Source organism: Lepus europaeus, chromosome 18 (assembly GCF_033115175.1).
Source record: "Lepus europaeus isolate LE1 chromosome 18, mLepTim1.pri, whole genome shotgun sequence".
Lineage (NCBI taxonomy): Eukaryota > Metazoa > Chordata > Mammalia > Lagomorpha > Leporidae > Lepus > Lepus europaeus.
In genome coordinates, this window is record NC_084844.1 from 35,641,687 (window position 1) to 35,668,307 (window position 26,621).

At 56.5% G+C, this 26,621-nt stretch overlaps 1 protein-coding gene across 1 annotated transcript; it reads right to left on the reverse strand.

Annotated features, from left to right (window-relative positions):
* Positions 1-1,033: 1,033 nt before the first annotated feature.
* TBX4 (T-box transcription factor 4) lies at positions 1,034-26,621 on the reverse strand. Its single transcript, XM_062216532.1, has 8 exons — positions 26,430-26,621; positions 25,639-25,733; positions 18,198-18,317; positions 16,503-16,650; positions 6,016-6,168; positions 5,002-5,090; positions 4,654-4,889; positions 1,034-1,718 (listed from the first exon to the last, which is right to left on the reverse strand). Exons 1-8 carry the CDS (start codon positions 26,619-26,621, stop codon positions 1,102-1,104), a joined length of 1,650 nt encoding a protein of 549 aa, XP_062072516.1. The 3' UTR covers positions 1,034-1,101.

The window sequence follows — 26,621 nt, forward strand, 5'->3', positions numbered from 1 at the left end:
TAAATAGGTTATTCAGCATGCAAAGAGTTGAGTGACTTCCCAAACTTCACTTAGAGCTCACACCAGCCACACAGGCCAGTCTGCTGATGTTCAAGGCTAGAGAACAAGGCTGAGGGCCAAGACGCCTCGTGGAGAAGAGCGACCTTCATTCCCTGTGCACACTGGCTGAATGTTCTGGAAGAACTAAATTTTTCTCAATTCTCTCTCTCTCTTTCCATCTCTGGTTGGGCTTTCCTGGGAGTGGAACAGGCCCAGGAGATGCCTGACATCAGATCCAGGGTGGTCTCTGGGGGACACGGGTATGCTTCCAAACTGCCAGCCCCAGGAGGCTGCAGATGGTGCCCGAGAGGCTGAGTATGGTACAGCAGAGGGGGTGTGTGGGTTGGAGGTGCGGGGGTCTCCTGTGTGTTGAGGACCGAGGTGGGAGGGCTTTAAGACAAACCCTGAATAGCGATAAAGATACTATTAGTTTCCCTCCTTTTGAAGGAAAAAAAAATAAAACTTCCACCAGTAAAATACCCATCAGGTGGGACCCTTCCTGGAAGTCAGCCTCAGTGCTCAGAGCTCCAGCAGTCAGTTTCCCGACCACGGACTGAGCAGCCTGCACCCCTCTCGGAGGCTCGCAGGGCTCACCTCTTAGGTGGTCTCACAGGCCCTCCAGAAGCCAAAGCAGTGGGCCTCCTGCTCCCCTTGCACCTCCAACATGTGTACAGAGCCTTCCTGGGGGAGACCTCACCACCTGGCCCTGAGCAGGCTCCAGGGGCCTCTAACTAGCTCCTCTGGACCCTCGATTCCCATCCCACCATGGGCACATCCAGAGATGCCAGACAACAGCCCCAGGCCCTGCAGCAGAATCGCTTCTGAGATCATCCTGTTTTTCTTGTGATGGCCTCAGACATACAACAGAAGACGGACGCTCTCCAAAATACATACGTGGAAGCATGAGCACAGGTACACACGCACATTTGCGCGCACACACACGCATACACACACATGCACACGCGCTGTGAAATACCTTCCTGTGTTTCTCAGTTGTACAGGCCACCCACAGAGGTTACTACTGGGTTAACAAGGTCCGGGGGCTGTCACGGAGGCACGGAGTCACCCATCAGTCCAGTTCTCCACGGTCCCCATCCCTGAATGGTACTGTAGGGAGGACTCCCGGGACAGGGAGAAGCTCTGAGAGTACAGAAACTCGCTGGCAGCATTCAGGTGTGGGGAGGGGGGCTTCCTCTCACACACGGAGGGGAGGCCGCGCTCTCTGGGGAAGGAGGCGGCGGGCCCCCGCTCCCGGACCTGAGATTGGGAGAGTTGGTTGTAGACGCTGAAGTGCGCGTTTCCTGGTGGCTGGGAGCTCTGCGCAGAGATGGCGGGCAGCCGAGGCATCATGGTGGTGGCAGTGAAGTGCGTGGGGAAGGGCTGGTAGGGCACAGTCTCCATGGTCTGGACGCTGTAGCTGGTGTACGGTGAGACCGAAGTCCACATGTTACAGCTCAGTGGGGGCGGGGGCAAGTCGTCCACCCCAGACACCCCGGCGATCTCGGGCCCCGAGCCTGAGTACATGCATGCTTCTCGTGGGGTCACCTCACTGCAGTAGGAGGGGCTCAGCATCTGCTGGTCGTAAGGAGGGGGAGAACGGAAGTAGTGGTCCTCCCCCACTGAAGAGGGGGCTTCCAGATAGGATCGCTTGCAGGGCAAGTCCAGGTGGCGGGCGCTGTCTGCTGGAGGACAAAAACATACTCAGGGAGAGCCATTTCCACCCGCCCGGCACCTCCCGCACTGCCGCTGGATGCCACAGCAGGCTTCCCTCGTCGCTCAGTGCCCACCCTCGCCCATATCGCCATGGCACACCCACAAACGTCTAAATCAGCTTCAGCTTTTAGAAGGCAGTGGCAGCCAAAAAGTGGTTGGATCCTAGACCCTAATCAAAGGCCATGGGGGACCCCAGAGCCCTGGACACCGAGTGACGTGCTGGACCAGGCTTTGATCCTTTGCCAGCCTCCTCCTGGGGTGGTGAGAGGCCCTGATGTGTGCTGGCATTCTCAGGCCAGGCCAGCCCTGGCCAAGGAAAGTGGAGGCAACTGCCAGGCCCAACCAGGCTCTGAGGCCACATTTGTCTGAACTAGCCAGAAAATTAAGGCCATCATATATCTGCTTCATTCCTCAGCTCCTGTAGGCGCGTTTCTGTTGTGTGTAGAAAAGGGAGTTAACCCTACTGTGGACAGAGACGACCCATAAGATTGTTATCACGCCAGCTCCGACATCAAGACATCTACAACACCAGGAAAAGAGCCGACTGTGAGAAAGAAGGGTCCCTCGGGCTTCTCAAGCTAAGCCGCTACCCTGGTGTTGCTGACACGGAAGTCCTGTCTGTGGGTCTTTCAGCATCTTCAGCCACAGGAGTGGCCCGTCCTCCTCTGGGATCCCAGGACAACCCAGGCCTGAAGGCTTGGGTGGTGGCCTGCTCAACAAATTGAAGAACACTTATCCACACTTATCCTGCTGCCTCTGAGGATCATTCTGGAGGCTGGTGTGTGCACAGGGCACGGCAGCCTGGAGGCGGGAGCTGGCTCCGCAGGCCAGTGCTCACCTCTCTCCGATGCCCCTCTAGAGGCATCTTCCCTGCCCTGGGGGAGCTGGATCCCCATCCCCACTCACCCCTCCTCCCCATCTTCCCCCCAGAGTCCTCTTCTCTCCCTACACTAAGCTCTTAGCCTTGGCAGGTGGCCAGTGACTCTAGGTCAGGACTAAGCAAATGTCTTCCGTCAAGAGACAGCGAGGAAATGGATCAGGCTTTGGGGGCCACACAACAGCCACCACAAGTCCTCATCCTGCAGCTGGCCCCCGAAAGCAGCCGTGGACAACATGGACGTAAATGAGGGTGGCTGTGTTCCAATAAAGCTTTATTTATGAAGACTAAATTTTGAACTTCATATACTGTTCATATGTCATGAAACCTTCTTATGTTGATCTTTTCCCTACTGTTTGAAAACTGTGAAAAACATTGTGCACAGGCGGCACATCAGTTTAGTGCTCAGGCCATAGTTTGCCAACCTGCTCTCGGTCACTGAGCTCTAACAGGGCTTGTGCATGGGATACCCAGAGTTCAGCCTGGCTGGTGGCTGGGAGTGGTGCTGAGAGAACATGCTGGATTTCAAGCAAAAGTCTCACACATGGCCAGCACTGCGGCACACTTGACTAATCCTCCTGCGGCGCCGGCACCCCAGGTTCTAGTCCTGGTCGGGGCGCTGGATTCTGTCCCGGTTGCTCCTCTTCCAGTCCAGTCTCTGTTGTGGCTTGGGAGAGCAGTGGAGGATGGCCTAAATGCTTGGGTGCCTGCACCCGCATGGGAGACCAGGAGGAAGCACCTGGCTCCTGGCTTCGGATCGGCGCAGTGTGCAGGCTATGGCAGCCATTTGGGGGGGTGAACCAACAGAAAGGAAGACCTCTCTCTCTCTCTCTCTCTCTCTCTCTCTCTCACTGTCTAACTCTGCCTGTCAAAAAAAAACAAAAACAAAAAAAGTCCCAGACTTGTCCCCAAGAGAATGGCAGTGGCCTGGTGAGATCTTTGATGGAGTAACACTAACCATCCCCATTCCATCCACGGAGACACCAAGACCTGGTACCACAGCACATCACTGGTGTTGCGGTTCCCAGCAGCCCAGTCTCAAAAGTGCCACTACCATCTCTCGGGCCCCAGTCTGTAACCATGATGGCTCATCTCATTTCAATTCGCAAACTCACAAGAGCCTGTGCAGATCCTGGTGTGGAGACAGAGGGCTATAGGGCTGCCCCACCCTGCAATCTAGGTACCTCCATAGATAACGGCCCCAACTCATAAGCCTGTAGACTCTGGGGCCTCAGCCTCCCCTCACCTCTAGCCCAACTAACGCTGTGTCTTCACCCTGCCCACAGAGCAGCAACTGCGAAGCCACACCTGCCAGGACCTGGGGACACCAAGGCCACAAACTGAGCATTCCATACAAGATGAGAACCAGTCTTCCTGCACTGGGAAAGATAACCTTGAACCTGGCTATGGTCTCTAACCATTCAGGTTTACTCTCCCCAGAAACACATGTAACTGTGCATGTGTGTGTGACTGTGTGTGTGTGTATGTGTGACTGGGTGTGTATGTGTGTGGCAAAGGGATATGTGTGTGGGTGGGTGTGCATGGGGGTATGTGTCAGTGTGTATATTATATATGTGCAAGAGTGTGTGTGAGTGGGTTGTACACGTGTGGCAGTGGGATATGTGTGTGCATGGGTGTGTGAGTTGGTGCATATATGTGAGAAGGGGGGAGGGGACTGGCACTGTGGCTTAGTGAGTTAGAGCCTTGGCCTGTAGCACTGGCATCCCATGTGGGCACCAGTTCAAGTCCTGGCTGCTCCACTTCCAATCCAGCTCTCTGCTGTGGCCTGGGAAAGCAGTGGAAGATGGCACAATTCCTTGGGCACCCCCTGCCTCTCTGTAACTCTTTCTTTCAAATAAATAGTAAATAAATCTTTGGGTAAAAAGAAGAGAGAGAGAACATGTGTGTGGCGGTGGGGGGCAGCGTGCACGGGTATGTGCATGTGTATGTGTCATGGGGAGTGGCTGTGGAGAGAGCTCCCCCAGCCCCGTCACCCCTCCAAGGCTTGCAGACCAGAGAGCTACCTCGTCTCTTCAAGCAGTGATAGAAGAGGCTGGAGTCCCTCTGGGCAGGGAAGGTATTGAGAGGAAGGTCCTGTGGCTCGGCTGCAGCGAACTGCATGTGGGCCCCGTTCTCGTACTGGTAGTGCTGCAGCGCCTGGTGGGCACCGTGCAGGGGGCTGACGTCGGGCTTGGCCGCGAGCTGGGTGGAGACAAGCCTCTGCCGCATGATGCTTTTGGAAATCACGGGATATTCCTTGCTGAAGGCGAGGAGGACAGTGGGAGAGACAAGACAGTGAGGGGGCTTTGAGGGTCCCCAAGTCCACGTGTTCAAATCCCATCAGCCCCTCACCCTGGGCAGGGCAGCCTCACCTCTGCAGCCTGGCCACACGCAGGTCACTGTCATCACTGCCCCGGAATCCCTTGGCAAAAGGGTTGTTCTCGATTTTCAGCTGTGTGATCTGCAGGAAGAGGACACGCGGTAGAGTGGTGGCGAAGAGAGAACCGCAGGCCTGGCCTGCTTCCCACACCCCGGGCTCGCTCAGAACTCGCGGCAGGGCCTGGAGGCCACACACAGCAGCCCTGAGCCAGCTGGGAAGCACCCAGGGTCCCCCCCGGCCTTGCCATTCCCACATGGCATGTCCCTGGCTCTCTTACTCTTCTCCTTGTTCTAGACCCTCTGATTCCTTCTCCTGCTCTCCAGCCCACAGCACCACCTGGTTCAGGCTCTCCCTGTACCTGGCTCCCTGGCCCATGGCCCTGTCCAGTGAAACCACCACATCAGGTTCACAGGGACGGTGCTCAGTGCAAACTGTACCCTGCTGCTCTCCTGAGGCCCCTCTACAGCCACTGCCACCCACCCCGCCAGTCCTCGTGTGCATAACATGAACAGCACCCTGGGAAGGGTGGCAGGGACAAAGCCAGGGAGGCAATGAGCAGAGGGTGAGCCGTGGGGAGGGTGTGGGCGGGGACATCCCAGGCACCTGTGACCACAGCCTGGGTGAGGCCTCCACAACACTCAGTCCCCCTGCACCCCCAGAGCTGACAGGGGCCCAGGGCTCCTCTCCCACTTCTCTCCCTCTCTCTGTAGGCCCAGAAACATGCCTGAAGACGCACTGGGACAAGACTATACAACAAGAGGCCCTAACCCAAACCACAAGGCAGGCTCCATGCTCCCAGCTTCTACGCCTGCCAACTCTGCCCAATCCCTAAATACAGAGGCCACCATTACTCTGCTCCAGAGGCATGTGTCTGATCCTCTGTCCTGTTCCACACTCAATGTGCTCACGCCTCTGAGGGACACTGCAAGTTTTGGAGGTCCCTGGCCCCGCCTCTGTCGTGGGAGCAGCAATGCCTCGGGTGTTGGTGGTAGGGTCTGGGGGGTACCTTGTGATTCTGATAGGAGGTCACAGAGATGAAGGAGGTCTCCGGGAACACATGCGTGCAGAAGGCTGTGTTTTTGGAGCCAAAGGCATTGTTCTCATCAGCCTTAACAATGTGGAGCCGCGGCTGGTACTTGTGCATGGAGTTGAGGATGATCTGCAAGAGAAGGGTCTCATCGTGAGCTCCAGGTCCCCACTCTCTGCTCCTGGACCCTGTTTAGCAGCCCTGGGCTGGCTTTCGTACTCCCAAAAGCCCCAGCTCCAGGCCTGACTACCAGGACAGAACCCAGAAAGTTCGAAAGCTCCCAAGCAGAGAAGCAGGCCCCTGAGCCCTGACTCAGCCCGTCTGCTCTGAGGGCTCAGCTGCCTCCTCTCTCCTCTCACAGTGGGTGAAGGGCAGGGGAGTGGGGAGAAGTGGGGAAAGGGGCTCACTCTGTCTTCCAGGCGGCCCCCATTCACTCCTGCCTGTCTTAACATTAGAGGCCCCGCTGGGCTGCGGGCACTCAGAGGGCCAAAGGCAGCTCCCAGACTGGATAGAAGCATGCTATGGACTAGAGCCCTAGATGACATGCACAATTCCTAAAATAATGGCAGAGGCGGCCAGGGGCCCCTTGTGGACACCAGGAGCTAGTGAGGACAGGTGGCCCAGCCGGACAAGGCTCAGCCAAGAGCTCAGGAGGCTGGGCCACGAGCCCCGGGAGCAACGCGCGGCAGTTGCTGCTCCGAACCTGCTTCACTGGCCATGCCCCACGGTAGCTGCGGCATCGCGTGCCATTAAAATGTATTTTTTATCGTTGACATTTGCCAGACGTCCTCCCCACTGGAGGCGGGACCAGGAATTTGGGGCATTTTATCAGCTCAACTGCCTTTGTTAACCCTTTGGTTTCTGTCTGGGCTGGCCTATGCTGGCCTCAGGTCCCACTCCCCCCAAGCTCCTTTCTCTATGCCTGGGGGTGCCCCTTCCTAGGGATGGCCCTGCTGGCTCCCACCCTTGGGTTCCTGGAACTGGCCTGGTGCTGAAGCTGGATGAAAGATTTAACCCTTTAATGACTGGGATGCCAACAAAGAGGACAGAGTCAGGCTCTTCCAAGGCAAGCCTGGACTAAAGTCTTGGGCTGGAGAGGCTCTGCTCCCTTTACATCTCTGGGGCACAGGGACAGCACAGAGAGCACACACTCAGCTGACAAAGGGGCTGGGCTCTGGGCTGCCCTGGACTCCTGACTTTGGTTAGGTGGCTCCATCCAGCACCAACCAGCATTTCTGCCTCCTGCCCTGGCCACTCCCTCTTCTTTCTTTCTTTTCTTTTCTTTCTTCTTTTTTTTTTTTTTTACAGGCAGAGTTTAGACAGTGAGAGAGAGAGAGAGAGAGAGTCAGAGAGAAAGGTCTTCCTTCCATTGGTTCACTCCCCAAATGGCCGCTACGCTGGCCTGAAGCCAGGAGCCAGGTGCTTCCTCCTGGTCTCCCATGTGGGTGCAGGGCCCAAGCACTTGGGTCATCCTCCACTGCCTTCCCAGGCCACAGCAGAGAGCTGGACTGGAAGAGGAGCAACCGGGACAGAATCCGGCGCCCCGACCAGGACAAGAACCCGGGGTGCCGGTACCGCAGGTGGAGGATTAGCCTAGTGAGCTGCGGCGCCGGCCATTCCCTCCTCTTTCAATGGCAAACCTCTGGACCCTTCCAGAACAAGTAAAGAGTTTTCCCAAACCCCAAACCAGGTCCCACAACTGGGGACCCACCACCCACTTGAAGGCCTGCCAGGCCAGAAACTCCAAGTGAGCTTGACAGGGCCTTGGAGCATGCGCGCACCCGTCCAGCAGCTGAGAGCACTCCTGCAGGCACAGGGGCTGGGTCTTGGGAAATACCTCCCAGTCCCTGTAGATCTCTGTCACCCTGCACCGCTCATGAGGTGCAAAAGCCCACCCAGGACCCTGAGCTCCCTTAAAACCCAGGAGGTGGCCAGCTCTGGGAATGCCCAGAGCTCCTTGGGCTCCCATCGTCCTCCTTCCCTGTCATCTGCCATGCGGGAAGCCCCGCACTCCTGGGCTGGCGCCCAGCTCCAGGACCGTCTGAAGCCCTGGAACTTCCCTCTGCGCACTCCACTTGGCTGCCATGGCCTCCGCCAGGCTTCCTGTTCCTTGTCCCTTGGTGAAACTATAAACTCCTCAAGGGGAAGGGCCGAATCCCTGACTCCTTTCATGCCTCCAGGCTCCTCTGCCCTGACACAGGTCCTGGTGAGGGCCAGGCAGTCCGACAGCTATGGGCAGATTTGGACCAGGACTGCAGGTTCAGTGGGTGCTTCCATAAGCCCCCTCATCCCTGGGCCTCACTTTACTCACCAGAGACAACATCGATCGTCTCTAAGGCATTTGTCAGGTCGAAAGTGGTGTTCAGACCCGGCACAGACTATCCCGCTGTGAGCGGGCAGGACCAACCCCTGGTTGCTTTGGCTCTCCCAGGAACCCATGCAAAAGGAGAGAGGAGACAGTGGGGCTGACAGAACCTAAAACAGATGCCACAGCCCCCAGCCCCCAGTGAGGCCATGCAGGGCCCTCAGGACCACCAGCAGCAACCTCACTGCTCCTGTGACACGGGGCAGTTCAGGAGCAGCCCCAGGGCAGCCAAAGCCCTGGCATGACCCTCAACTCCCCCTCTCCACGGCCATGCCCGTGGTCCACTCCTCGACCACATCCTGTGAGTGTGCCTCCCCCTGCCCTCCGTGCAGCCCTGGTTCAGACCCGGGTCCCTGGCTGCACTGCTGGATCAGCCTCCTCCCTGCCCCCACCCACTTCCTCTCCATCTTCACCTGCTGCACCGCCTATCAAGCTGTTCCCCTGCTTCCCCTGGGGTATCCAGGAGAACAAAGCCCTTTGTATTTGTTCCTCGGGCTCCCATGCCCGCTCCCTGTCACCACCGGGCCTGGAGAGATTTTAGGGTTCAGTAAATGCTTTCTATTGATGAAGGTCCCTCTTAGCCCCTTGCAATCAAGGTCAAGCTCCTTAGCCATCAGACAAAGTCCCCAATGACTGGGGTAGAAACTCTGCTGATGGGGCAGCCTAGGAAGACTAAAAGTGCCTGCCCTCCTCCTAGGCAGGCACCACCAGAGGAGTGCAAGGACAGCCAAAGAGACATCACGAAGGCTCCAGAAGCCTCTGTGGACCTCTGCTCCCGGCTGCACGTGAGCAAGCGCCTCCCCTCCAGCACTGGGGTCCCTGTCTATAAAGTGAGGCCTTCAACTAAGTGGTCCCAGATCATGGACTCTGACAGCCAGGAACTCGGACAGGTGTCTAGGAGAAAGCCCCCTGCACTGAACCAAGGCAAATGTAAACTTGAGCCTCAGTCCCATGCTGCTGGGAGAACGGGAAACCAACTGGGTGACTCACGCACCTGGCTCTGCTTGGAAGTTCTGCAGGCGCCACATTCAGAGGCTTTGCCAGAGTCTCACATTTATATGCGCTGCCGAGGATGCCGGGCCAAATGGGCCAGCCACGTCAACAGCCCCACTACACGACTGGTCCCGTCATCATCATTGTTTCACAGAAATGGGATTCATTATGTTCTGGCCCCAGCTCCGAAGCCTGGTCTATTTTAACAATCGCAGTAGAGCCAGACATCCATCTCCTCGAGAGAGCACCACAGCGTGCTTAAGCCACGAAGGCCCAGATTTCTCTCCGTTAGAATCACAGGACATCAGGACATGGGAGGGTAGTCCTCACATATCACTCCGGTCCAGCTGAGGAACCAAAGGCCTGTGGTGGGCATGCGACTCACTCAAGGACACCCAGCTGGCTGGAGACAGAGCACTGGGCAGAACCCACAAGCTTCTCAACAGCTCGTGGAAGGATTCGAGGTGTCGGCCAAGCACCGTGAGGGATATGGGTCCAGCAGGCATGGCCTATCTAGGTGCTAGTGTTCACTTTGTCACATATGAACATCAGTTTACCTGCACCATTGTTTTACTCTCTAAGTCTCCCTTCCCCTCCCCAGCCCTGCAAACAGATTAGGGGAGGGAGAGGAGCCGCAGCTCAAAAATAAAGGAAGAAAAGAAAACCGAGACCTGGAGAATTAAGTGACTTCCCAACAAAGAGCAAAATCAGAACTGGAAACAGGAAGCCCACTAGTCCATTCAAAAGGTCTCAGCCGCACAGGGTCTTGGGCCGTGTCACAACCAGGACAGCAATCCTGGGGTCATACCTAGGGCCCAGAACCTTCCCGCCTATTCTCAGAGCAGCAACAATAATAGCCAATGTCCACCCAGCATGTGCTGTGTGCCCTTTGCTAGGTATTTTACATGCATCACATAACTGATCTTTACCACATCCTCATAAAGCAGGCATCATTACTAGGGGAGTAGGGGTTGGGGAGTGAAAACATTTGCCCAGTACCAGGCAGCTGAACGGTGGCAGGACCAGAATGGATAGGGATTTCCAAGGCTGAGCTCTTACCTCCACCTGGTGGGGGGACAGCAGAGCTTAGTCTGCAGTTCTGTGGGCCCCCGTCACTCCCAAAGGCTTGGTACATTGACCTCAGCAAATGTGGGAGCAAACGAGGTCACGCAGGGGACAAACAGCTCTGGATCCCTACCCCTTGGCAAGTTAATAGCATGAACTTGGAGGGAAACCAGTACATTCTCTGTCCACACGCCACCCTGCCACCCACAGACTCACTCACCAGCACCCACTGGTTCTCCAGAGACGGTGCTGGGCACTGGGACACAGCTGTGGTGAAAACCTTGCGATGTTATGCCTAGTGCAGACAGCACACAGGAATCCGGAAATCAAGACACAAGCAGGGTGCTAGGAAGGAAACTCGAACACACTTGGAAGGACAAGCAGACTTCAGCCAAAATAAAGGCGTTCCTATGCACTCCCCCGAAGTCAAATGGCAATTTAAAGCAATTACAATTAAAAAAGTACGCTGTTTCTTTTTTCAACACTGCAAGCTCATATGAAAAGTTCATATGAAAAATAGACAAGACAAGCCAAGAAAACTGAGAGGAGTGAGAGGGAGGAGCCCTGCCAAGCACTGAAACCCTTACAAAGTCTCAACAGCTACGGCACTGGCACACGAAGAGACACCAGCACCCGGGGGACTGGGCGTACAGAAGTCAGGGACCCCAGAGCGGGGAGGAGAGAAGACTATGCAATGCCCGTGCTGTACAATGAGCCCGCTCTCCAGAAACAAAGAATAAAGAAAAGAAAGTTGGATTCACACCTCGTATCAAATGCCAGAATAAAATTCAAAAGAATCAGTGGTTTAAATGTAAAAATAAATCCATAAAAAAAACTAGAAGAAAATCCCCTTGTAAGTGAGGAGTGGAAAACAGGCTCCCAATTACTCAAAACCCAGAATCCTTAAGGAACAGACCAATCCAATCACAAATTTTACATGAGAATACAAAACCAAATGACAGATGACAAAGTCAGGAAATGCCTGTAGCTCGCATCACGGATGGGAGCTGATTCCTCCTGATTTATAAAAGCTCCTACAAGCTGATGAGAGCAACCATGTTAGAGAAAATGAGCAACGGACAAGAACAGCAGCTCACAGAAGAGGAAACGCTTAGCCTCACTCACCGAACGGAAATGAAAACTGAAACTGAGATCTACTTTTCAACCATCAAAATGGCAGAAACCCTAAGTTTGCTCTCCCATGTTATTGCTTAGGCCACAGCAATGGTGGCAGTGCACAGTGGTATGACGAAAAAAACAGGGGCAATGACGAAAAAATTACAAACCCCTCTCAACAGGCAACTTATCACACAGACATACACAACAGTACAAACTGACAAGGGGAAAAACGAGGAAAACACCTCATTCCTTCAATCAGGCCGGCTATAGAGTTAATGGAACAAACACGTGGTACAATTCCACAAAGCTAGAAAACAAAACAGAAAAAAAGGAAGAAGGACGTTTTCTATGAATGGAAGGATAGCCTGGTTAGATTAAGTTTACAAAGCAAGGTACGAAAAGTGTTGATACAGTACGCTGCCTTTTGTGTACAGATGAGGGGGTCTGAGATTCTATGGACTATGCCTATACGTGCAGAAGGAAATGCTGGAAAGAAGGTAATTGGAGTTGACAATAACCAGGTAGAGAACAAGTGCAGGGAGACGTTGCAGTGTAAACAGTTTTATTTTTTCAGTGATTTGTTTTGAAACTACGTAAGTACATTTCCTATTCAAAAATAAATTTTTAAAAATGCAAGTAAGTGTGAAATTATTACTTTGGTAAGTGCAAGGGTGAAAAGGTGCCTAAGGCGCTGTGTGTACAGAATGGGGACCTGAACTTTCTCCCTGAAGAAGCTTCATTTGAACTTAGATCCTAAGGCTCAAGTAATATGCAAGTAAGCAAACAGGGTGGGAAGATCAACCCACGCCGACAGGGAAGCACGGCGGGTGGCATGCGGGCAGTATGTGTGGAACTGTGGCCAGAGGAGGAGGGGGAACTCAGAGGGCACCAGGCACAAGCTGGAGGCAGGGCACACCCCTGGGCTGTGCCAACTCAGCCTGTCCAATAGTTCTACCTACTATGTCAAAAATCGTATGCGGGCCCCCCTCCCCAACAATCTGGCATACACACACACACCCACACACACACACAGAGTCACACATGCTTGAACACACTCACGCATGCTCACACAGATTCACACAAACACAGCCCACTATGGCCAGGGCCTTCTTTCCTCCCGATCAAGGGTAAAGGAGGCTCACGGGCCAGCCACCTCTGTGTCCTGCCACAGGAGACATGCCCACCCCTCACCTGCACTGCTGGACTCTTATCCTGAAGAGGAGGAGAGGCAGAAGGGGAAAGCTAGGAGCAGGAGGGGTGGCAAGGAGGAGGCGGGATGGGAAGGCCACTGCCGCAGCCAGCAGGACCACGGAGGGGAGCTGGCTGCCAGATCCATGGAGGCAACACCACCCCGCCCTTGTTCCATGACCCTTTCTGCCCAGGCTGCCTGTGTAGCCTTTGGCCTTGGGCTCACTCCTGGAACCTGGTGGTCATTCCTGAGCCTGCCCTGCTGACCGGTCACTCCTGGTCTCGTCAGAAGCCAGTCCTGTCTGTTAAGAGCATCAACCAGCCTCAAGCCCTCACCTGAGTCATGCACCCTTCTCCTGGGTCTTCAGACAGTCCAGAAAAGCAGTGGGGGGGGGGGGGGGGCCTCAGGGTGCTTGGAAGATAAGGCAACTACCCAAGCACGTATTTTCCCCACGTGGCTGCTCTGCACCCCCCGTAACTGGGTCTCTCTTCTCCTTGGGCCCTTATGCACAGATAGACACATGGCCTGTCAGTCACCCTGCTCACCCCTGGGATGAGGAAATGGGGCAGCTGGACTTGAGGATCTCTAAGATAGAAGGATCCCAAGCTGGTATCATAGAACTGACTCTTGACTCCTCCACGATGGTGGCAGTGCCAGCTCTCCATGGATCAGGCCCCTTCACTAAGGAGAGACCCCAGCCTTTTGGACAATGGAGTTGGGGGAAGGCTGTCAGAGAGGCTACTGCTAAAACTCCTGGGACACTATGAGGATCCCAGGGGAATGGCCAAAGTCCATTTGGCTGGAGAAAGTCCCTTGAGGCCTGGAAGCTTTTGGGGAAAACTGAAAATGCAGTGGTGACTTGTGCAGAACGGAGAGCTTGTTTGGGAGAAGTTCTCAGTGCAGGATGGCTCTGTCCCAGCTCCTGTACAGAAAGAAGCCAAGAGGGGGCATCTTCTTCACCTCCGATGGGGCTCACGGATCCCCCTGGCACAGGCCAGGGAGTGGAAAGGCAGTGTCTGCTGGGCTGCTTCACCCTGACCCACCCTGGCAGAGAGCTCCTCCTCCACTCCCCATGTGCATGACCAAAGGCTGCCCCCAACAGCTGAGGAGGGGACAGCTAGCACCTGTGTATGGAAAGACAGGTGGGGGAGCCCAAACGGCAGGGGACCAGGGAGCAGGAAGCATGGGTCCACGCACTGGCTCCTTTCCTCCCAGCTCCTGAGACAATCTCCTCGGCTCCCTGAGCCCTGTCACCTCCACAGGGGGTGCTGGAGCCAAAGGACAACAGGTGCCACGCAAGGGTGAGGACGGAGTGAGAAGCAGTGCAAGGCTCTGCATCCCACGCCTCCCGGCAGAAAGCTGAGTTCACAGAGGTCAGTACCGTTCTGCTGTGCACAGGTAAGCCCCAGGCAGGGATCACAGGTGTGTGCATGAGCACCCCAGCCTCAGGAGCCCATCCGCAGGGGCCAGCGCTGTGGAGTAGCAGGTAAAGCAAGCCTCCACTTGTGACGATGGCATCCCATATGGGTGCCTGTTCGAGTCCCAGCTGCTGAACTTCCAATCCAGCTCCATGTTAATGGCCTGGGAAAAGCAGAGGAAGATGTCCCAAGTGTTAGGCCCCTGCCAGCCATGTGGGAGACCCAGATGAAGTTCCTGGCTCCTGGTTTTGGCCTGGCCCAACGTTGACCACTGTGACCATCTGGGAAGAGCACTAGTGGGTGGAAGACCCCTGTCTCTACCTCTCTCTTCCTTTAACTCTTTCAAAAGAAATAAAATATTTTCTAAAATATTTATTTATTTATTTATTTATTTGAAAGAGAGAGAGAAGGAGAGGCAGAGAGAGAGAGATAGAGATAGAGAGAGAGAGGTCTTCCATCCATTGGTTCACTCCCCAAATGGCCGCAATGGCCAGAGCTGTGCCGATCCGAAGCCAGGAACTAGGAGCTTCTTCTGGGTCTCCCACATGGCTGGCAGGGGCCCAAGGACTTGGGCCATCTCCTACTGCTTTCCCAGGCCACAGTAGAGAGCTGGATCGGAAGTGGAGCAGCCAGAACTTGAACCGGCGCCCATATGGGATGCTGGCACTGCAGGTTGCAGGTTTACTCCGTACGCCACAGTGTTGGCCCCATAAATTTTTTTAAAAAAAGAGCTTAACAGTGGCCCAAACTTAACACTACCCACAGCATATCACAAACCCCCTGGAGACTCAGGTAGAATTACCACACAGGTTAGCCAGGCTGGAAAGACCTAGCACCAGGCTTTGAAGGTCAGATTTCTCTCTGACATCCTAATGAAGGCCCAGCTCTCCAACCCTCCCCTCCCCTCCTGTCCCCTGCAGGAGTCAGGGAGGGGCACTCCTGCAGCAGCAGCAGTGACAGCAGGTGGGCGCACCCAAAGTCCCCTCCAGAGCTTTGATCCCAAGGGACTTCTGCACCAAACGTTCAGCTCCTGCCAGGGGTCTGGATGTGTGCAGCTGCGGGCAGAGACTGTACCTGCAGACAAGGTTCTCTGGCCTTCTACCATGGAGGCCATCCCTAGTCCTGCAAGACTGGAGCTACAACCCAGCCACGAAGAGGAGGGAGAATACGAGTTGAGTGGGAGCAAAGTCATGGCCAGGATGGTGTCCAGGAGGCCCCTCTGCCTCTCAGCACAAAGCCTCTGCTGCTCTGGGAGACAGAGCCTTGGGTGAGCCTTTCCACTGGACATCTGCCTGCCCTGCATGGGAAATCCAGTAGAGGTAAGTCAGAAGCTACACATGTTCATTAAGCATTCTCCCAACTTAGCAGCAAACGGAACACACTCTGAGAAATTAAAGCCAGGAGGGATAGGCCAGCTGTACATCCATCAATCAGAAATGAAGCCTTGCCGACATTCTCCATGAGGGTCATTCCCGGAACCCTACTTTGCACATAGCTCCCCAGAAGCAGAACCAAGGCATCAAGGGTGACAAACCTGCACACCCCAACCCCACCGCCCACACCACGAGCATTGAATGCACAGCTCAGGGGGCTGCACCTGCCAGCCTCTGCCTGCCCCCACCCATCCCCTGCAACCCTGCCCCGCACTTCCAGAGTAGCCACTGTAAGTCTAAGGAGGGAGGGCCTACGCTCTGGCAGATAATGCCAGGTCCCAGGTTTCTGTTTGCCACACACGTGAGCTAAAAATTTCCACATAAAAAGCTCCTTTTTGCTGGCCAGCTAGGGCGAGATGGGGAAAGAGCGAGCCTGGGAAGCCTGGATGGGGCATCAGTCACGGCACCCCTGGGTCTTCAGAATCTTCTTCAGGGGAGCCACGTCCCAGGCAAAGCCAGGGGGAGCTGACATGGGAGCTGGGCCTTGTCATCTGGAGGGCAAGCAGACTGCACACCAGAGAGCGGCTTCGGAACTCATCCATGCTCTTTCTCATGAGGTTCACCTGTCTTGTGTGCTCCAGCAAGGCCAGATTTGGGGAAACTGAGGCTGAGAGGCTTGGCCCATCACAGTCATCACCAAGGTCACCATTCTTTCAGAGCCTCTTGTGGGTGAGGTCCTCCCAGCCTGTTCTCTCATTCAGACCTAACAGCCACGAGAGGTAGCTGGGGCCATCTCCACTTTCTAGACCAGGAAACCTCAGCTCACAAGGCAAAGAAACCAGCCCAGAGTGGGGCAGATGCTGGATCCTGTCCCTCACCCCCACCTGCCCCTCCCCCAACACTGCCCCACCCCCAGTCCAAGGCCAGCTGGGTCCCATGCTTACATGGCCAAAGGGGTCCAGGTGGTTGTTTGTCAGCTTCAGCTTCTGGAAAGAGACCAGTTGCCGCATCCAGTGGGCCCCTGTGGCAGGAGAATCCGGGTGCACATACAGCCTGCCCGGCATGGCCGGTTCTGCCTTCCCCGCCACCATCCTGCCAACAGAGCAGACATGGTGGTAGCAGTGGATCACCCTGGGGTCTGTGAAACCCAGATACCCTGTCCCTCGGAGAGCACCCCCCGGGTGACCAGGCAGGAGAGCAGCGGCGGGTCCCACCCTCAGGTCACTGTGGGACCTTGAGGGTGGGGGGTGGCGGTGAGGCACAGGGGACAGGGAGCTGAGGAAGAGACATGGCTACAAAGCTTTTGTATTTTACTGTAGTAGAAAAAAGAAGAGAAGAGCACCGGGAAATGCAACCATTTGTAAGAACAGGGGCTAATCACAAGGGTGCCTGGGGGAGATCCAGGCACTCCTGCATATCCACTTATAAATTGTAAATGTTACAAGTTACATTCTTCAGAGGGAGCTTAGAGGCCATAGACAACTTTCTAATCGTTTGCCCCAAAAACAATGGTAGGAAATTAATTGGTAGCTTTCCCTTGGCCAGAGCCTGCTCTGAGTTCTAATCTAGTCCAGAGACAGAAGAAACAGACACACAGTCCTTGCCAGGACCTGGTCCCCAGATCCTGCCTCGGCAGCTCCACCTCTGCCAGCTCCACTACCCACCCACCCTGGCTGGCACGCCCTCTGCAAATGTTGTTTTTTTTTTTTTAATCTTTTCTTAGAATTTTATTTATTTTCCTTTTGTTTGGAAAGCAGAGGGACAGACACAGAGAGATCTTCCATCTGTTTGTTCACTCCCCAAATATCCCAAACAGCCAGAGCTGGATCAGGACAAAGCCAAGAGCCTGAAACTCCATCCGGGTCTTCCAAGAGAGTGGCAGAGACCCAAGTACTTGAGCCATCATCAGCTCCCTCTCAGGGTGCACATTAGCATGGAGCTGGATTGGAAGTGGAGTAAAGGGGACTTAAACCACTCCACTATGGGATGCAGGCATTCGAGTGCAGATTAACTGCTGTGCCAAGTGCCTGCCCCAGAAAGCATTGGGGCAGCCTAGCATTTATTTGTGGGGCCCCCCAATTGGATTTTGCTCCTCAACTTGCTTATCTCCCCAGCCCCTCGCCAAAGGGTCCCGTCACTCAGCCCCAGGCAGCAGCTCACTCAGTCTTCGTGATGGACACACAACTTAGGCAGAGGGGCTCTGCAGCCAGAGGATGTGCGTGGAAACCAGAGAGGGCCACCACAGGCCAGGTGATACTGCTAACTAGTAAAGTCCCCCAAGGAAACAGCTCCCGCCCCGCTCCCCAGTAAAGCACTGACATAGTGTGAATCTGCCCAGTGCTGGCATTCTTTCATCACTGACAGCATGGTCACCAAGTCCTGACTGTCCATGGCTGTGGGGGAGTACGGACCCTTGAAATCCAGCGGACACCCCAACACCTTGACTGCTTCCCAGCCCCAGCCCCACCTGCAGCAGCTATGCAGCCACCGCCTGCCCTGCTCGGCCTTCAGAGTTCCAGTTCCTGGCATCGGATCCTGGGCTTGGGCCCCTGTGCTACACACCAGGTGGGGGTGGGGCGATGTGTGGAAAAGCAGCTGAGGGAGGGCTGGCAGTGTGGTGAGGGTCCCAGGCCTCTTACCATTTGTTGTCACAGAACTTGTAGCGATGGTCATCCGCAGGGACGATGTCGATCAGCAGGATGTACTTGGTCTTAGGGTTCATGCCTGTGACTTTTACCTTGTAGCTGGGGAACATCCTCCTAAGGGGGCCAAGGGGTGAGAAGCAGGGACAGGGCCAGGGGAGACAGCAGAGTGAGCGGAGGACGCGGAAGGCCTTTGCAGGTGCCACCCCATACCTAGGGATCTAGCACTCACAGCCCCCCCCCCCCCCGCCTTGCCTTGCTGCACTAGGAGGGGGGGTGCTGTCCCCCTGAGCCCCTGTAGCTTTCAGTGTCTAGAATTGACATGGTCTCTCAAATTCAGTTCCCCTAAGATATGGGCCTGGTGGCTGCAGCAGCCTTGATGCCCTGGCAGAGACTGTGAGAGGATTCCCACCCCGGCCTGGCCGCCTTCATTTCCCTGCTGGCCTTTGCTAGCTGAAGTTCTGGGGTGGCCTTGTAAAGAGCCAGGACAGATGGCCTGGAAGTCCCTGTGTGCCACATCCATCAGCAGATAGACGCCACCTCTCAACCACATCTGTGTGCCCTCAGACCTCAAACCAACCAGCAGGAAAACAGTAGAGTGAGTGTTGCAGAAAACCTGGCTTGGTGCTTTGAGCAGGGGTATTTCTCACCGTGAATCCTAACAGGGCATGGGGGAAAGTCAGTCCAGGAGCCTGATGGATAAGAACATGGATTCTGAAGCCACTCTGCTGAGGTCCTCAGCCTGCCCCCAACACTGATGCGTCTAGGACCCTGGGTTTCTCTGTGCCTTGGTTTCCTCACCCTAAAACGAGGATAACCTTACCACCTCACTCATAGCTCACTGCGTGGCTTCACTGACTCCATTTATGACTATCACCCTGATCCCTGCCCCACTCCACTCTCCACCAATCAGTGGTACGACCTACTTCTGTGATAACGGATTTACCAAGAAACCTGAGGCTCTGAGGACCCTGAGCCCTCGGCCGCGCACACACATCTACACCAGCCGGGAAACACACACACACACTACGGGGCCACAGCTCCCTCCCCTGGCCACCAGTGCCTTCCCCACAACTGCCTCACAGTCCTCCTCACAGCCTCTGCCCCTCCGGAGCTGATTTCCCACAAAGATGTCCCCAGGAGAGGGGCAGATCCAACCCTAACAGAGGCGCCGCCGAGGGAAATGAGAGGGACCGAGCCCCGAGCTGTGGGAAGGCCGGGCCAGTCCACGCCTGGAGGAGTCCAGTCCTCAAGGAACCATCCCGCATCCCCAGACAGATCAGAGGGCCACATTTTGTCCACGGGGGCACCAGCTTTATCTAGTGAGGGCAGAGAGGATGAAGGTCTCCGCAAGCGGCCAGGCCCTACAGGAGGCCCTGGCCAGCGCCTTGAGGTCCAGGCCCACCCCCTACCCCAGCCCAGCCCAGCCCGGCCCGCACACGCCTCTTGCAGGAAGAGGCCGGGCGAGCGCCCCGCAGCGGGCGGGACGTGGGGACGTGAGCGAGTGAACGTGCGTGCGCCCAGGCGCATGTGCGCAAGCACGTGGTGCGGTGCGAGCCAAGTGCGCATGTGCGCCTGTGTGCGTGCCTGCCGGGCGCGGAGGGGGGGAGTGGTGAGTTCTAGCTGCAAGTCTAGGGACTTATAAACCGTGTGGAAGAATTTGTCTCAGATGTCAATTGAAAGCATTTTCAAATGTCCACCCCACCCCCTCTGCAGGACTGGGGGGGAAGTGACGGCTCAGGAACCCAAGCCTGCCTCCTGCGTACCAGCCCCCGTCCGGCCTGGGGGCACAGCTGCAACCCGCACCACCCTCTTTCCCGGCCCTGCCTCTCCCTGGTGGGCTTAAAGCTGAAGGGGGTGGGGGTGGGGGTGGGGGAGGCAGCGGCTGCCTCGCCTCCTCCTGGAAGGGAAGGCCCAAATCCTGTCCCCTCCAGGCCACCATTTTGTAACTGCCACAGAAAACAGCCGCAAAATGGGGCAGCCCGGCCTCGCTGGGGCCGCCTGGCACCAATGGCCCCCACAGAGTCCTGGATCTCCTGAAGTCACTCCGGGTGGCAATGACAGAAGGCAGCCAGGGCTCCCCTGAGGGGCAGTGTCCCACACAGGGCGCGAGGGGAAATGGCCACTGACTGCCTCGTCTTCATAACCCAGGCTGAGGGCGGACACAGTCCTCCCCCTCCCGCCTGCTGTCTCCGTGTCGCCTCAGCAGCTCCGGAGGCCCGGGTGACAGTGACTAAGGGCTGTGTGGAAGGCGAGGGGCAACCTGTGCTTGCCGCCCAAGGCGTGGAGCTGGAGCTGACCGCTGACCACGGGGCGGGCTCCTGATGGATCCCAGGGTCAGGGCGGTGATGCCGCCGGCACGGGAGATGACCAGGAGGCGATCCCCACCTCGCCTCTGCCCCTGCCCACCCACTCCCCGTTCCTGGGGCGGAGGCCTGGGCCGGGGAGGGCGCCATTGTCTGCTCCGGAGAGGCGACTCGCTCTGCTCCAGGCTGCGCTGCCTTGGTGCAGACCGACATCCGAGTCTCGGCGGAATCCAGCTCGGGACAGCTCCGGGGCCACGCAGACCTCATTCTGCGGTGCCCCAGGCACTCTCATTCCCACAACAACCAGCTTCTGAGGGACCCAGGGCGGCCCAGGGTGGGGCCGGGCTGAGTGCGACGGTGAGGCGCCCCTCTGGCCACCCCACGGTCCCCTGCCCACGCTCGGGCAGAGGGCTCTGCCTCCGCCTGTGGGTACCCTGAGAGCTACCGCTGGAGCCCGGGGACCCTGGTGAGCACGACCCAGCGACGGAGGCCAGCTGGATTTGGGCGCTGGTCCTCCCTCCACGCCCCGTTGGCTCTGCGAAGTCCTTTCTAAGGAAACCGCCGAAACGGTGGCGCGGGGCGCACGCTATGGCCGTGCTTCGCGATGCACCTGAAAATCAGCACCGTCCGGGGAACACGGACGCCCTCGTGGGCTGGGGAGGGCGGCAGCTCGCGCTGTACACGGCGGAGTCGCCGTCGCCCTGTGCACGCGACCACCCTGCTGTCCCCGTCCCCACGCCCGTCCCCGCTACAGACGGACGGGGCGCCCTGCACCCCCACCGCACACGCGGAAGCGGCTCCGCCGGGCGAATAAACCAGCTGCCGCCCGGAGAGGAGATGAAAGCCGGGCTTCTGCTCTGATCACGAAACGGGTGCGGAGCTGGAGCCCTCGTCCATTCATCCTCGGAAATGGCTTTGGCATTAACTGCTAAGATAAGCTTCCGGGGACGCTTCTCCGCGTCCGAGAGTTGCAGGGCCCGCGCCAGGGTTTGGGGCGTTTTGATTTTGGCAGCATCAATACATCAATGCGAACTCACTGCCCGGGAGGGGACACAAAGCCATCGCCCGGCTCCTCCTGGGTCCAAGTGACTGTTGCCAAATTCCAGGCGCTGACAGACTCGCCCTCTCGTGGGGGAAGGAGCGGAGAGCCCCCTAGGGGGACCGCCGCCTGGCAGGGCCCCAAACCCCAACCCCACCACAGCTCTGGCTTCCCCAGGGACCTCAGAAGCAACCACTCGTGCCTTCCTTCAGTGAAGACACAAAACCAGACGGAAGGGGTGAGAAGTCTGGGGGGAGTAGTTTCCAGGGTGGCAGTGGGGTGACTGGTAATGTTCTCCTCCTGTATCTGGGTGGGGGTTCCCGGTCGCGTTCCTTTTGTGAAAGTCTGTAGAGCTGTATGCTTAAGATTACTGCATTCCTCTGCAGGAATATTCCACGTCAATAAAATCTGCATTAAATTGTGTGTGTGTGTGCATGCGCGCGCGCACAGGAGAAAGGCAGGGAGCCACTAAAAACCCTACTCATCTTTTCAGTTGCTAATGTCCAGGGGTCCTCAGAAAGAATTCTGGGATTTGCTGGGAAGAGACCAGGGCTGAGGTTGGGGAGGGAGGGTGGCCGTGCTGCCCACACTGGGGCCAAAGCTTTTGTAGCCAAATTACTTTCTGAGAGCACCCACAGAGCTATCAGGTTGACTGCCACTTTCCACGCAGGTATGGATCCACGCATGGGTGTGCACGTACCCCTGCCCCCACATGAAGTGTGCTCATTCACCCAAATCGGTTTTTAAGAACTATTTTCCCTGAGGGAAGGGGAAAGGGTGAGGGTGTGTGAAATGGATTCTATTTTGGAAGGCTGGTTGTTTCCCTTAGAATTTCTTTTTTTTTTTTTTTTTTTTTTTAAGGCACTTCCTTCTGATAGACTTTTGCTTTCAGAAAATACTTTAAAAAGAGATCAAAGCACTCTCTCCCCAACCCACTTTCCCAGTGTCTTCAACCCTTACTTCTCTTATCACTCCACGCCACTGGGCTCTGACGCTCTGTATACAGAGCGAGGGCAATTGGCTTTGAAGCCACGGATTAAGCCGGGCCAAATCCTTGCCTCAGAATAACAAACAATGCAGGTTCAACAGGAGTTCTCATCGGTAGTTCATTTTTCAAGCACAAATTCACTGTCACTAACACAAGCAACATTGAACTCAACAGACCATGAGGGCTGATAGTGGAGATTTATCTGGTGGCAAAACTGTGTCCTAGAAGTAGGCCAGTCAGACGGTTGGGAAATTTTCATTTGGGGGAGGTTTATATTTAAATTTTTGTGGAGCTCGCTTTTATCTGTGTTTGGGAGAAGATGCAGTTTCTCACGTGGATCAAGCTTGGCAGGGATGTGAGGAGGCCAAGAGAGGGATCTGCTCCCTGCAGTCTCCAGCGTGCACCCTCTGGGCAAGGCCGCCTGACCACTGCATGGGGGAGGGTTGGCCTGCATGTTACACCTGCCAGCAGAGGTTCCTGAGCATTCGGAAGTCGGCTCAGATTGTCTGGCGACCCAAAGTCACAGCCAATGAGGGGACTCTTCTCTCCTGGGACTTGAGACTTTCAAGGCCCCAAAGGGCTAAGGCAGGAGGCTTGTGATCCAAGAATCCAAGCTGGCTTGGGAAGGTTCTGGCTCCCTCTCTGCAGGGCCCTTGCTTCACCTCATCCCGAGGGCAGCTAGCTAGTCCCTAAGCAGCCAAGATCTCTAGGGCAGCACACAGGGGGTGGGGGTGGTTTTCAGACTGCGGGGTGTATCAACTGCGTGGCCTGTGTGGACCCAGTGTGGCCTCCCTTCTCTGGAGTTTGCTTCTGCCTGCTCTGCCCCAGCACTCAGGTTCAGGAGAGAAAGGTCCAGGCCACCTGCTGAGAAATGGCAGTGTCCCAGAAAGGGTTCTGAGAGAGAAACACACAGTTTAGGGGAGCAGGGCGCCACAAGCCCCAGCAAAGCTGCATCAATAGAAGCTGCCTTCCATGATGGAGGTGATGGGGGGGACAGGGTTGCACACTGTGATCAGAGCAATAAAAGTGGTTTCTGAAGGCAGTGGGCAGCCATGCAGAAGGAAACAGATTTTGTGTGTGAGAACGGAGGGGTAGGGGTAGACAAATAAGGCTGGGGACTTTCTTAAGGGCTGACCTGGTGCAAGGATAACTTTCTGCCAGAAGAATAAAAGGCTGTGATGAATTCATGGCTGACCAACATCATCAGGGCCATTTCAAAACTCCTGCTATCAGTGCTTCATGCCCCTCTCTAAGCTCCCAGGAAGACCAGGCACAAACATCTGCCTGAAGCTGGCCACCTCTGTGAGCGCCTGTATGAGTAGGGGGGGGACCCACACAGGTGCAGGAAACCCCACTGAGGAGACCCACAAGTGCCTTTTGTTTGAAATGGCAGAGGCCAGGCTTGCCAGAGAATATGCAGGCTGTTCATTTTCAACAGACAAGGTTATGTTTGCTGCCTAAAAACGAAAATTCTGGATCTTTTTTCTTTCTTTCCCTCCACCCCAGCAGGCACAAGAAATCAAATGTCCCTCCTCACACCTGTAATCTACTTGACAATTTGCCAGGCACCATCCCCATGGTACTCTGGCTGGAGCCTCACGATCACCAAGAGAGGAAGGGCGGCAGGTGGGTCTGGTCACCGTTAACCTGGCTCCACTAAGCTACAGTGACTTAGCCAAGTGCACTCAGCTAGGACCAGGCAGGGCCCGCGACTCCCCCTCCCCCCCGCCGGTCCTCAATAACCTCCACGGCTGCTCCACGTGGCAGCCTCCGCCAAACCCCACTCTTGAATGCAAATACAGCAAACTCTCTCTCCCCTGAAAGAGTCCTTGGGGCCATGCCTTTCCCGGACTGAGGTGTGAGGCTGACCAGGTGCCCATATCCCTACCTTCAGGGAAACAAGGGACAGGCTGCCAAGGCTGCCAGCGAGCAGACAGGAGGACCACAGCATCCCCAGGCTGAACACAGCAAACTGCTGCTGCTGTCTGCTCCAAACACTCCCTAAGCAGTTCAGCAGAGCTGCGTTCTCCAAAAAGAAGGCAGTACTGAGTGGGGCCAGACAGCTCTCTGAGTATTAATACTATGAGGTAGCATTGCGTACGTGCTTACGTGTGCTAGGAGCCGTGCTGAGTGCTTTACCAACAGACAACCGTATGAGGCAGGCTCTGTACTTTTACAGCCGGCGTGGGGAGGGGGCACAGACCGGAAAGCACCTTGTGTGGGGGCTGCACGGATGGAAGCAGCTGAGTCAGAGCTGGAACCCCTCCCCAGTGGTCTGACACCAGAACCCTGGCTCTTCAGGCTTATCCACCAGATTCCTCCCAAATCCCTAATTTCAGAACCACAACCGGGCAAAGGGACTTTTTCACACTCAACCTGTCCCTGGGGACCAAAATCAAGCCTGAGTCTGCAGAGGCGCAGAGCGTGGGGAAGGGGCTCATGAACCTGAACTTGCGCAATCTTCACCTGATCCCCCTGTCCGGGGCCATTCCTACCCCCACCCCATCCAATCTCTGCCATCCTCGTCTGTGTCTTCCTCCTCTCACCCTGTCCTCCCTGTTCTCTCCCACAGACACCAGCGCATTTTAAAGATGTTTCCACTTTATAAATCATCTCTCTCTCTGGCAGCCACCCGAGCTCTGCTCCCCAAACAACACACACACACACAAACACACACACACAGCCTAACAGTGCCTTTTCGTTGGCTGAAGGAGGGCAGGAGAGAGAGGAGCGACTTGGGGGTAACCAGGTGCCAGAGAAGTTCTAGAAACTGAAAAGTGTGATCCTATCCCCATCCATCATCTGGAGGGGCATCTGGGATCCCTGCAATCCTCAGAAACCCTGGAAGGTCCCCAAGCAGCCAGGCTGGGGAGGGAGGCAAAGTCCTGGGGCTATAAACTCTGAGTTCGCGTTAGATTTGCATGCTGCTGTGGCACCCTCCTTCCCCCTCAGGCTTCCCACCGGGTTCCAAGCCAGGGCTGGATGTGGCCTTGAGACTGGCGTGGCTGAGGGGTCTCCCATAGGCCCTAAGACTGCCAAGAAGCCCCCAGGAGAGCCCCAGGGCTCCCGTGCGCCATCCCCCGGGGGTTAGCTGCCCGCGCTGACCTGCCCGCCTTGGTGATGATCATCTCGGTACCCGCCTCGTGGAACTTCTTCCAGAGCTCCTTCTCGTGCAGCCCCACCTTGATGTTCTCGATGGTCTGGGGTGGAGGGAGAGGGACTCATGTCTGCCTGGCCCACAGCTCCACGGCTCCACGCGGAGTCTGCGAGAAGGATCAAGCAGACCCGCACCAGCCTGGGAGTCCACGCTTGGAGATTTCGTTTTGCAAAATTATTCTGAACCGTTGGAGAATTTTTTTTTTTTTAATTTAGGCAACAGCGAAAGCTCCCTCCTTCGGGGCTGCACCTACAGACGGGCCAGCAGAAGACATGTATCGTGACCCGGCAGCGGTAGACAACAAGCTGCTAGCCAGACAGAAACACTTCTCTCGGCAGGCCGCACCCGCAGGCGGCTGGTTAGGCAAGGCCAGCCAGAGGCGCGCACACGCCCCCTCGGCCAGTCGCACGCAGACCCACGCAGGCTGGGCTCTGTTCGCTGAGATCGCCTGGTTAGCACCGGGCAGCCCTTCGCGATGCCCCCACGGCTCCTGCGAGCACGCGGGCTCCCTCCCGCCAGGTCCCAGGCTTCTGCCCCCAGCCCCTGGCGGTCCATGCAGCAGGACACTGAGCTGCCAGGGGTCTCTCTCCCGCTCCAGTCCCAGAGTAGCCCCAAGAGCCCGAAAGGTAGAGAGAACCAACAGGCAGCCACGTCCCCCTAGAGCGAATCCTGCCCGCGGTGAGACGAAACAACGGCTGACCGACGGCCCACTTCTACCCGACGGCCGGCGCGACCCTACCTGTTCCGCAGCCGCGGCGGCGACGTCGGTGCCCGGGCCCGGGGGACTGCCGAGCGCGGCTCCGCCGAGGCCCGGTGCGGCCAGTACGGGCTCCGGGGCGTTGGCGGCGTTGGCTACGCTGGCCTCTCCGAGCGCTGGGGCCGGGGCCCTGAAGGCCTCCTCGCTCTCCGACAGGCCCTTGTCCTGCAGCAT

Excerpts from the sequence above, each read along its gene's own strand:
- TBX4 (XM_062216532.1), bottom strand. The coding sequence starts at position 26,621 with ATGCTGCAGGACAAGGGCCTGTCGGAGAGCGAGGAGGCCTTCAGGGCC. Across the intron at positions 18,318-25,638 it reads ATCATCACCAAGGCGGGCAG|GAGGATGTTCCCCAGCTACA; the intron begins GTCAGCGCGGGC and ends TGGCCCCCTTAG. Across the intron at positions 4,890-5,001 it reads CGTGTGGCCAGGCTGCAGAG|CAAGGAATATCCCGTGATTT; the intron begins GTGAGGCTGCCC and ends CCTCGCCTTCAG.